The 10,882-nt window shown below is 35.9% G+C and overlaps 1 protein-coding gene across 5 annotated transcripts; it reads left to right on the plus strand.

Annotated features, from left to right (window-relative positions):
* The first annotated feature begins 207 nt into the window (after positions 1 to 207).
* Positions 208 to 10,431, plus strand: LOC149498589 (ankyrin repeat family protein / regulator of chromosome condensation (RCC1) family protein). 5 transcript variants are annotated; one of them, XM_089717778.1, is made up of 12 exons: positions 216 to 356; positions 1,620 to 1,736; positions 2,030 to 2,254; positions 4,423 to 4,600; positions 4,709 to 4,937; positions 5,354 to 5,493; positions 5,726 to 6,012; positions 6,187 to 6,399; positions 6,481 to 6,969; positions 7,796 to 8,506; positions 9,266 to 9,793; positions 9,941 to 10,431. In XM_089717778.1, exons 2-12 carry the CDS (start codon positions 1,710 to 1,712, stop codon positions 10,163 to 10,165), a joined length of 3,252 nt encoding a protein of 1,083 aa, XP_089573904.1. In that variant the 5' UTR covers positions 216 to 356; positions 1,620 to 1,709; the 3' UTR covers positions 10,166 to 10,431. The 5 variants fall into 5 exon arrangements, with proteins under 5 accessions (XP_089573906.1, XP_089573904.1, XP_089573902.1 ...); XM_089717779.1 differs by having other exon boundaries at positions 314 to 336; XM_089717776.1 differs by having other exon boundaries at positions 1,620 to 2,254.
* The last annotated feature ends 451 nt before the right edge of the window (positions 10,432 to 10,882 follow it).

Genomic DNA, 10,882 nt, shown 5'->3' on the forward strand with positions numbered 1-10,882 from the left:
CCTGTCCGCCAATAGAATTGCCACGTAGAAGCCACAGAGACACTCGTACGCCCACTTTTGCCTGACGTAGCCAAACAGAACTCTGAACTTTCAGACCCAACTCTTGGACACGTCAATCTTTGAAACACGCAAGGGCATTTTCGTCAACAATACTTATTGAAATTCCAATACTGCCCTTCTTTCTCTGTAGCTCGATTCCTTTCTCTACCGAGATGCCTTTGGTCTGGTTCGGTATATTCTTGGGTTCTATTCTCTATGTAACAGAAAATCAATCACTCTTTATATCTTGTTTTCTCTCTCTATCTCATTTGTGTTTCCTGAGCTTCTCTTCCTCAGGTTGGAGATTTTTTCTTGAGGTGATGTATAATTTTTTTTAATATCAGTCGGCTTTTATGATGTCTTTTTTGGTCATGTTTCAATTCTTCTTTGGTTTCTCTGGGGAAATTTTCTTTTTTTGGAAATTTAGTAATGGGAAAGTGTTGGTAGTTTTGTAGTTTCTTGGGAATTTTTGTGTTAGGTTGGCAAGGTCTAATATCATTGTTTAAGGTTATAATCTTGTTGTTTTCTATTCGAAGTTTGGAACTTTGATTGGTAGGTATAATTTATTGAATGCATTTGTTATTAGATCTAGATATTGAGTCTTAGTGCTTGATGTAATGTCTTTGATGATGATAATATTTGATTTTCTATTCGAGTTTTTATTTTTTAGGTTGATAAGTGTAATTACAGTAACAATTTGGCATGCATCTTTCGGTATCCTTGTTTTTTTGGTTCCGTCTTATTCGAAAGCTTTTGGGATAAGTGTGGAATTAAGGTCTTAAAAAATTTATTTAGATCATCATTTGGTTTTCTTTATGATATGGCTTAACTTGGGATTAAGCTTAGTCCTTTGATTATTTCTATTCTGTAATTATGTAGTGTGATAAACCATTTCTGTATATATATATTTTTTCTATAGCATTACCAGGACAGCATTCATAATTGTGTTTTTTAATTTACTTTGAGAATGAAATGGGCGTAATTTTTTTAGAATTTTGTTTTATGATAAAATTTGAATCTGGAAATGTCACTAGTTTTACCTTTCCTTGTCAACAAGAAGATAAATAAAATTTTAAGGCACTATTATCTACATATCTTTGCTACCGAGACAAAGGCAAGAGCTTCTGTTGCTGCATTGATGCATTTAACTGATTTATGTTAAATATTCCTCTTCCGCTCTATTTGCATTCAAGCAATTCTCTGATCATTTTAATCTGTATTATTCTGCCATCTTTATGACATGAATAGGGTTTGTATTGTTGAATATGATTTTTTTTTTTTTTTTTTTGCTGATGGATCTTTGTACTGATTTTTGTTGTTATAGAAATCTTATGAGGTGATCAACTATCATTCATTGATTTGTTTTCTTTTTCTATTTCCTTTCGTTTTTGTTTTGCTGATTGCAATGAAAGGGCCCATCCACGTTTCAGCATAAGTAAATGAACTTTATCATGCTATTCTAGATGCTTCTTGATGGTCTTCTCGGTTAATGATTTTTCTGATCCTTTCAGTTTGTTTCACTTTAATAACTATTGTTCTCCCAATAGGTATGTTTTACTCAAGATGAATTTCTATTGCAGGGTCTTGCAAAGATTGGATATCAAATATTTCTCTATTGTTGAGAACTTTCATGGGAGTTTGTGAATGGCTTTTAGATCTCGTTTGTGTTTATGATGCAGATGTTGATGATGATGGGGGTATAACTGTTTGTTAGTTCACGCCTGCATTTGATGGAATTATCTTTTTCCATTCTCTTTGTTAGATTAGAAAAGTAATTATCACATGATCTAAAAGAACCAAGGCCTAGATTAGATATTGGAGTTTGCTAACTTATCAAGACTTTATTCCTATTAAGCTCTATCTGGCAGGCAGAGATATAAGAAATTAATCTAGAAAACTTAGGAAGAATAGTTTATATCATTTACCACATATAAAGAATATGGAGATGCTAGTTTCACCTCAAGGACAAAAGCATAATATGCAAATGCAGGCTCGGAAATTTTCTTCTGGTGGTTCCTATAAAGATCTGTGGCTTGTTGTGCGAGAAGGTTCCTTGGCTGATGTAGATTCAGCACTGGCACTACTTAAGAAGAACGGAGGTAACATTAATTCAAGGAACATGTTTGGCCTCACTCCTCTTCATATTGCAACTTGGAGGAACCACATTCCTATTGTTAGGAGGCTTCTTGTAGCTGGTGCTGATCCTGATGCGAGGGTGTGTTTTTTTTCTCATCCCTTAGTTTCTTTGAATATTTTCAAGTTACACAGAGAGAGAATCCCGTCTCCCTTATTCCTTTTCATGAACATCTTCTCAAACACTCATGTAGATATCTGCTAGTGGTCTCTTTACTATTGAAAGCAATGAAAATTGCATCTATTGAGAGCTAAATGAATTAACAAAAAAAAAAAAAGTTCTAAATGAGTCGGGTTAAGACGACACTAGCAATATCGGACTTGGATAATTCATTACATAATCCTCAAAATGTGACTTATGTTCATTTCATTTGAAACAACCATAAATGAGCTAAGACTGCTGATCTAAGCTCAATTTGTTTATCAAATGAGCATTGACTTGAACTCTCCTCACAGCTAAATGTGTCCCAACAAGCCTCTAGCTTGACTTGAATTATCTAAAGACTAAATGTCAATACAAAAGGTCTTTGTTTGAACCCTTTCTCCAAGCCGCTTAAGACATCTCTCAAATTAAGCATAGCATTATTTATTAAAATTGAATGATTGAACCAAACCTGTACATTATTATTGATTCTGTAGGTTCTTTCAAATTATATTATCTTCTTTAAGCACCTTAAAAACCAAGGCAACTTAAACTGAGTTTATGTTGGCTATTTTTTTTTTTTTTTAAAATATACTCCCTCCGTCCCAAAATATCTGTACATGTTTCCATTTTTAGATGTCCCAAAATATTTGCCCACTTGACTTAAGAGATTTTTACTTTTCCTTTTATACCCATCATTATAACTAGTTTTTTAAATTCTAGAATAACCATTTTGTTTTAAAGGAGGATAATTTTGGAAAAGTAGAGATATTTTTTATGATGTGGCACTATAATTATTTTGTTTCTTAAACTTTATGTAAAAGTCAATGGAACAAACATTTTGGGACGAAGGGAGTATTATAAATTTATTTGCATATGTTTCATGTAGCTAGGCATGTTTTTGTTTAAATTCTAATCAAATTAGAATTACTCATTATTTTTATGGCAGTAACTTGAGAATCCACTGAAAATTCGAAAACTGAATATATTAACCATGTTGAGTTGTGTAAAAGTTTAGTGTGGTTAATTTGGTTTTCTTTGGAAATGAATTCAGTTGATTTGGCCTAAATGTATTTTTTTTAAAGCAAAAAGAGTCTAAGGTAATTGAATTCTCATCTCCCTTGTAGAGTTGACTATCTTAATATGCTTTACCATCAGATCAATGGGGTTATGCAACAACAATAACAGCAGCTAAGCATTAATCCCAATTTCCCAAGCTAGTTGGATAATAAGCCATAATTGATAAGGTTATTTAATGTAGTAATCTCCACTTACTGAGATGACTCTTTGAGATAAATATAGCTGATGTGATATTTCAAATTAGGTAATATATTACTAATGAATAATGAATTAAATGATATTTCAAATTAGGTAATATATTGTGATTAGATTTTTAATCTAGGTATTTGTAATATCGAAGACATAATCTAAGGGTCTTGAAAAAGGCAATTCAGATTTGTTTCTCTCTGTTCACTAATTGACATAGTTCTGTTTTGTTCATATAAACTGTCAAGGACATTTTTATCTGATGTTAAAGTAAGAGAACCTTCTTTTTTTTATACTTGCTGGCAATTAGAGGCTTGAAACCTGATAATTTTAGTCTTTTCTAATTAGTTGATTAGATTGTCAGGGTTTTGCATGACATGAGTTTGTTGCACAAGAGGTTGATTCTAACTCTTTGTATGATGCTTAATGTGTTTAGACGGGATTATGTGCTGATATCTGTTTTGATGGCATAAAATTAATGTGTGTTGGGGAATTTCAAGGCATTAGATATGTTGATTTGGACATTTTTCATGATGTGTGAGCATATAATATAATAATATTTACCCTTGTAATTGTTATTCTTCATCGGAGATCTACTTGGTGTATTTCTCATTAGTGGGAGAAAAGTTGAATTTGTAATTTAGTCTGTTTCCCACAAATACTTGGTGCTCTGTGTCCAAGAACTTTTGACATTTTTTCATTAATGATACACCTTTAAATCGTAAGTGACACAGAAGTCTTGCTTCAGGCTTTTTAATTGCTGGAATCAGATCTGTAGCATTCTAATTTTTGTGGGGAAATTCTATCCCTCATTGGATAGTCTTTAACATTATTCATATCAGGATGGAGAATCAGGGTGGACTAGCCTTCACAGGGCTTTGCATTTTGGTCATCTTGCAGTGGCAAGTATCCTTCTTCAATCCGGTGCTTCTATTACATTGGAAGACTGTAAATCCCGTACTCCTGTTGATCTTCTGTCCGGTCCTGTGTTGCAAGCCATTGGAGATGAACGTGATTCAGGTTCCTACATCTATAGTATTACAAGATCATTTCGGATGTTATTGTTCTTGCAAATTCGACATAGCTTTTTTTTGGGGATGACCTTTTAACTATTATTTCTGTTTTCAGTGGCTACTGAGGTGTTTAGCTGGGGGAGTGGTGCCAATTATCAATTAGGAACAGGAAATGCTCACTTGCAAAAGCTACCTTGCAAAGTTGATGCACTTCATGGGTCACTTATTAAATTAGTCTCTGCTGCAAAGTTCCACAGTGTAGCAGTTAGTGCACGTGGGGAGGTCTACACCTGGGGATTTGGAAGAGGTGGCCGCCTTGGGCATCCTGATTTTGATATCCACAGGTAGTGTACAATGTTTTATACTTAAACTACATACATATGAGTGAGATATCAACATTCTTAAAGTTGTAACCTCAGTTCTCTATGTTATTGTAAATTTAGGCATTAAATTGGATCATTTATATAATTCTGTTCCGTATATTGTTGTTTTGGTTGCAGTACTGAGATTTCTGGACTCTTCTTTTTCTGTTATTTATCACCTTCAATTGTGTGATCTCAAATTATTGTGACACAGATGGAATAGATTCCCATTTTCCTTCAAGTTTTAGTGCTGAAAAATAAAAATCTAATCTCATGTATGTCCCATCATTTGTGCAAATGGCACCACCACTACATGTCTTTTTTCTTTTATCCTTTTTTTTTTTTTTTTTTTTTGTGTAGATGAACAATCTGGTGCATTTTATTTTATGTTTTTTCAGTGGCCAAGCTGCAGTCATCACTCCCCGTCAGGTGACTTCTGGTTTAGGGCACCGGCGGGTGAAGGCAATCGCAGCTGCCAAACATCACACAGTTCTTGCTACAGAAAGTGGGGAGGTCTTCACATGGGGATCCAATAGAGGTAATCGAAATGAGTGTTTTTTGAAGTATACATGACAAGATTAGCCCTGTAACTTTTATCTAATTTCCAACTTGAGCTTCATATGTCCGTTTCACGGATTGGCTGCCTGTATTAGTGTATTTGTACTTAGCATAAATTTGGATGCAAAATGCAACATTCCCTGTGCTTTTGGATATCTTTCAAGCATTTATACTTTCTGAAGGATTGACTGCTTTAATATGATGTTCTACAGAGGGTCAGCTTGGCTACACTGTGGACACACAACCTACACCCCGTAGAGTGAGTTCGCTTAGGTCAAAGATTGTTGCTGTTGCAGCTGCAAACAAACATACAGCTGTAGTTTCTGATTCTGGTGAAGTTTTTACATGGGGCTGCAATAAAGAGGGTCAACTTGGTTATGGCACCTCTAACTCAGCATCCAATTACACACCAAGACTGGTTGAGTACTTGAAGGGAAAAGTTTTTATTGGGGTGACAACAGCAAAATATCACACAATTGTATTAGGAGCTGATGGAGAGGTAATTTATAAATTGGATCTTTACATGTACTTCGCATTTTTATTCATAAATGAAGCCAAATGCTACATTGTTCTTTTCTGGTTACTATCATTGCCTGGGCTTTGATTTGTGAGAATCTTGTTGCCATTTAGCTGTGAGCAGAGTAAAATCTGATGATAATGAGTTTGGTGGCAGGTGTACACATGGGGTCATCGACTTGTTACCCCAAAACGTGTTGTGATTGCAAGAAATTTGAAGAAAAGTGGTAGCAGCCCTTTGAAGTTCCATCGCATGGAACGACTTCATGTTTCTTCTATAGCTGCAGGGATGATTCACAGCTTGGCTCTCACAGATGATGGTGCATTGTTTTATTGGTTGTCTGCAGATCCTGATCTTAGATGCCAACAGGTTTATTTAAAATAACTATGCATCTCTGTTGATTTTCTTAGTATCATTGTTTGTGAAATGCCTTTCTTTCCCCCTTTGTAGCTATACTCATTATGTGGGAAAAAAGTGGTGGACATTTCTGCGGGGAAATACTGGAGTTCTGTGGTTACGGCTACAGGTGATGTATATATGTGGGATGGTAAAAAAGGCAAGGATAAGCTGCCAGATGTCACTCGGTTACATGGTGTAAAAAGGGTCACATCACTTTCAGTTGGTGAAACTCATTTGTTGATGGTTGGTTCTCTCTACCATGGTATTTATCCTCCCAATGTGGTCAAAAGTTTTGAGAAACAGAAGTTGCAAGTTAGGGATGGGGTAGAAGAGTTTGATGAAGATTTGATGTTTAATGATATAGAATCTAATCCCATGTCATCTGTAGAAAAGGATGATTCCGGGAAAAGGCCTATACCAAGCTTAAAATCTCTTTGTGAAAAAGCAGCTGCAGAAAATTTAGTTGAGCCACGAAATGCTATACAGATGCTTGAAATTGCTGATTCACTTGGGGCGGAAGATCTGAGGAAGCATTGTCAGGTACTTTATATGACAACAGTAATTTTGAGAATGCCTGAAATTTTACATTATATGCATCAAATTTTACCAACTTGTGATTATATGTTGTTTCATCGAGTAGGATTCCATTTTTTGTTAGTTTAACTTTCTCTAAATTGTCAATCTATTAGTTAATGTTATCATTACTACACTTGCTGTCTCTTATTTATTTATTTTTAGATGATTTTCAAATTTGTTTACTGCCTATCCCACTGAGTAACTGAATTTGTTCACGTAATGTGAGAGTTTTAGCTAAGGAAATTCTTTTACTTTGTTTTTGTTAGATTTCACCCAAACAGAGTTTCTCCTTAGTCCCTAAGAAATTGGGTTTTGACAAAAATATGCTTGACTGACAAATAATCCATGTAAGGAATAATGTAGATAGTAGTTTGTGATTGGGCTAGGTGAACATGGCCTAGTGGCCATTATTGGTTTTTACGAGGTAAATTATGTACATATGAAGTTTGTTGTGAGTTGCTATGTGTTGATAGATTATTCTTTTCTTCCCCATGCCATGCACTTTGGGTAGTTAATCACCTGCAATTTTGGATAAGATAAATATATTATGGTGTCGAATTTGGCGTCAAGCGTCAAGATTCTAGAATCTGTTAACCTATACTTATAGACATTCATATATGTGCATAATATATGTATATATAATAATATTAATATAGCCTGTCTCATCTTGTTGGTCACCTTTATTTGATGAAAGAAGAAATTGCACTAGGGTGGAACTGTGGCAGAGAAAAATGAGTTGAGTATTTTCTGTTTTGATGTCTTACTCAGAATTTTGACTTATTTTTTGCAGGACATTGCTATTCGCAACCTGGACTATATTTTAACTGTCTCATCACATGCTTTTGCAAGTTCTGCACCTGAAATTCTGGCTGACCTTGAAAATCTGTTGGACCTAAGGTCATCTGAACTTTGGAGTTACCGAAGGCTCCCAACTCCAACGGCCACTTTTCCTTTAGTCATCAACAGTGAGGACGAGGACAGTGAATGTGATGTTATAAGGACCCGTGATAACCACAATAGCAAATCCGCCTTGAAGAGTGGAGATGAAAGATCAGATTTCTTTGTACAACCCATAGATGATCCCAATGAAGACATTTCAAAGAAAGTGCGTGCATTGCGTAAGAAGTTGCAGCAAATCGAGATGCTTGAGGTGAAGCAATCTAACGGTCATCTTCTTGATGACCAACAACTTGCGAAGCTTCAAACAAGGTCGGCTCTTGAAAGTTCACTAGCTGAGCTTGGTTTTCCAGTTGATATAGCACAGTCAAAAGCATTAGTTATAGTTTCATCAGATGCAAAAGGGAATAAAAAGGCTGAGTTATCAAGAAAACAAAGAAGAAAGAGCAAACAAAAGGTCGCACAAGTGGAAACAGTTCCTGGTTTTAGTGGTGGAACTGATTTAGAATCTAAACTTGCGAAGGACCCTTTGGAGGTTGAGATCTCTCATATTTCGACGAAGGACCATTTGGAGGTTGAGATCTCTCATATTTCGATGAATAAGGTAAGGTTGCTAAATGTTGCGTGCAAATTCAGAGCCTATCAACAACCAAAATGTTATATGTATTATTCTTGATATTTCTTTCAGAGTTAAATATAGAATTAGAGATGGGTTTTAAGGGGCATATAGGAATTGGGAAGTTTCAAGAGACATACTTCTCTTGGGAGTGCTTTTAGAGCTTCCAAAATTAGATTCCCATTCTTTCCTATACTGCGTCTCACAGGTACAACTCCTCTACAATCCCGTGATACTTCCATTCTTTCCTATACTGCCTCTCACAGGTACAACTCCTCTACAATCCCGTGATACTTCCATTTAGAGTACCTTTTTTTGGAGGTAGTCATTCTGCCTGAGCCCCCAACCTGACTCGTCTCTTTCATGATATTCATTCTAGAGAGACTGACTTTTCTTTTGGTATGTTCGAAAGAATCCTTGAATGCAATTTGACATGTAATTCCTGTGAGCACAGTAAAGTCATTTGATTTTCCTTCCCCTCCTTTTCCTGTTCTGTCATTTTGAGTAAGCACAGGATATATAACTTGATGCGATGGCTACGGTTTTATCTCATTGTTTCTAAATTTTCCTTGGGATTCAGCAGTGCCATAAATGGATGATTGTAGATTTTATTGGTTCTACTGACATATGCAAGGTTGATTTTTCTTATTGATATTCGACAAATAGTGGAAAACATGGAGTTAAGAATTATTTTTACTTGAGTAATTATTGCAACTGATTAAATTGTTTAAATTTGACTTCTGATAGGAGGAGGAAATTATATTTGAGGAAAGTTTGGGGAACCAAGTCTCCAAAGATCTTGCTTTCCTTGTTCAGAAGAAAGACTCATCTGACTTTCAAAGAAGTAAGAGTTCATCTCCGGCAGTATCCAAGAAGAAAAACCGGAAGGGTGGCCTTTCCATGTTTTTGAGCGGTGCTCTTGATGACACTCCCAAAGATGCGGCTCCCCCTCCACAAACACCTAAAAGTGAGGGTCCTGCCTGGGGTGGGGCTAAGGTCTCAAAGGGATTGGCTTCACTTCGAGAAATTCAGGATGAACAGAGTAAAACCAAGGTGAACCAACCATCAAAGAACAAAGATCAGGTGGAAGATCATGCTGATGGTAAAAATGATGGAAAAGTTCCACTAAGTTCCTTCTTGCCATCCAAGCCAATACCTGTAGTATCATCACGCACATCGCAAGCATGTGATGCAGAAAAAAGCACACCGCCTTGGGCTTCTGGAACTCCTCCTCTACTTTCTCGGCCATCTCTTAGGGACATCCAAATGCAACAGGTATGTTAAGTTACTTTCTTCTTATTACCAAGTTAGCTTTCTATTATTTGTCCTTTTCTTTGCTCGAAATTTCAACTGCGCGTTCCTTTGTCCACCTAATCTGCAACTTAATACTTCTGTGATCATCTTTTGCACGTTTTATGGCAGGGAAAACACCAGCAGAATAATTCCCATAGTCCAAAGACAAGAACAGCTGGATTCTCAATTGCATCTGGCCAGGTCTCGCCATCAGAGTCTCAAGGGATGAACCGCTGGTTCAAACCTGAGGTCAATACACCATCATCAATACGTTCAATTCAGATAGAGGAGAAGGCTATAAAGGACTTAAAGCGCTTCTACAGCAGTGTCAAGATTGTGAAGAACCCAACTTAAAAGAGAGCGCATGATTTTTGCATTGGCATGTAGCAATTGGGTGCTTCATCAAATCTGCTCTCTTTTTCCAGTTAACTTCATTGCTGTTAATTTCAGTGTACAGGTGATCTTGTAAATTAGGTTCTTTAATTCTTAGAATAGTAGTCACTTTTCATCTGCCTTTAATTTATCATTTTTTTTTTTTCCCATGAATCTTAGATTTGTAAATGTACATTCAGTTTTAATTTTTACTTAAGAGATAATGAAGCCTGAAATTCCCGAGCGAAGGTAACAGCTTCTTGACTTGTACGATATCCTTTATAATAAATTGTGCAAGGCATACACTCCGTTTTTTGTTGGGAAGAAAAATGAAATCTCTGGAACATGACATAAAATCATCTTTGTGACAGGTATTTGCAATCTATAAATAACATAAATCGAAAGCATATTCTTAAATTCAAATGTTCTTTGCTCTCTCTTCTAAAGGAGATTGATTGAGTTTGCTTGATCAAAATTGTGGGTGTTAGATGTGGAAGGTATAGAGATGTTCAGCAAGCAAAGAGTTGATGGACCCAGAGAGACAGAGAAATTAATGATGCATGTCTCCAATAGTAGAGAAAGTGGGCTGGACCCACACAAAAGGAACTAGTTGCCAAGCACAAATAGCCACCATATATAGATCCTTTGGAGCTAAAAAGAGAGAGGGGACATGATAAGTCAAAAATCAAGTGAACCTTT

This window comes from Jatropha curcas, chromosome 2 (genome assembly GCF_041381405.1).
Source record: "Jatropha curcas cultivar XTBG-Jc1 chromosome 2, XTBG_Jcur_1.0, whole genome shotgun sequence".
Classification (NCBI taxonomy): Eukaryota; Viridiplantae; Streptophyta; class Magnoliopsida; order Malpighiales; family Euphorbiaceae; genus Jatropha; species Jatropha curcas.

Bases quoted from the DNA above. Each gene is read 5' to 3' on its own strand.
- LOC149498589 (XM_089717776.1), top strand. From the start codon at position 1,979: ATGGAGATGCTAGTTTCACCTCAAGGACAAAAGCATAATATGCAAATG. The intron at 4,601-4,708 runs GTTCCTACATCT...TTCTGTTTTCAG, and splicing joins TGGAGATGAACGTGATTCAG to TGGCTACTGAGGTGTTTAGC. The intron at 6,400-6,480 runs GTTTATTTAAAA...CCCCCTTTGTAG, and splicing joins CTGATCTTAGATGCCAACAG to CTATACTCATTATGTGGGAA.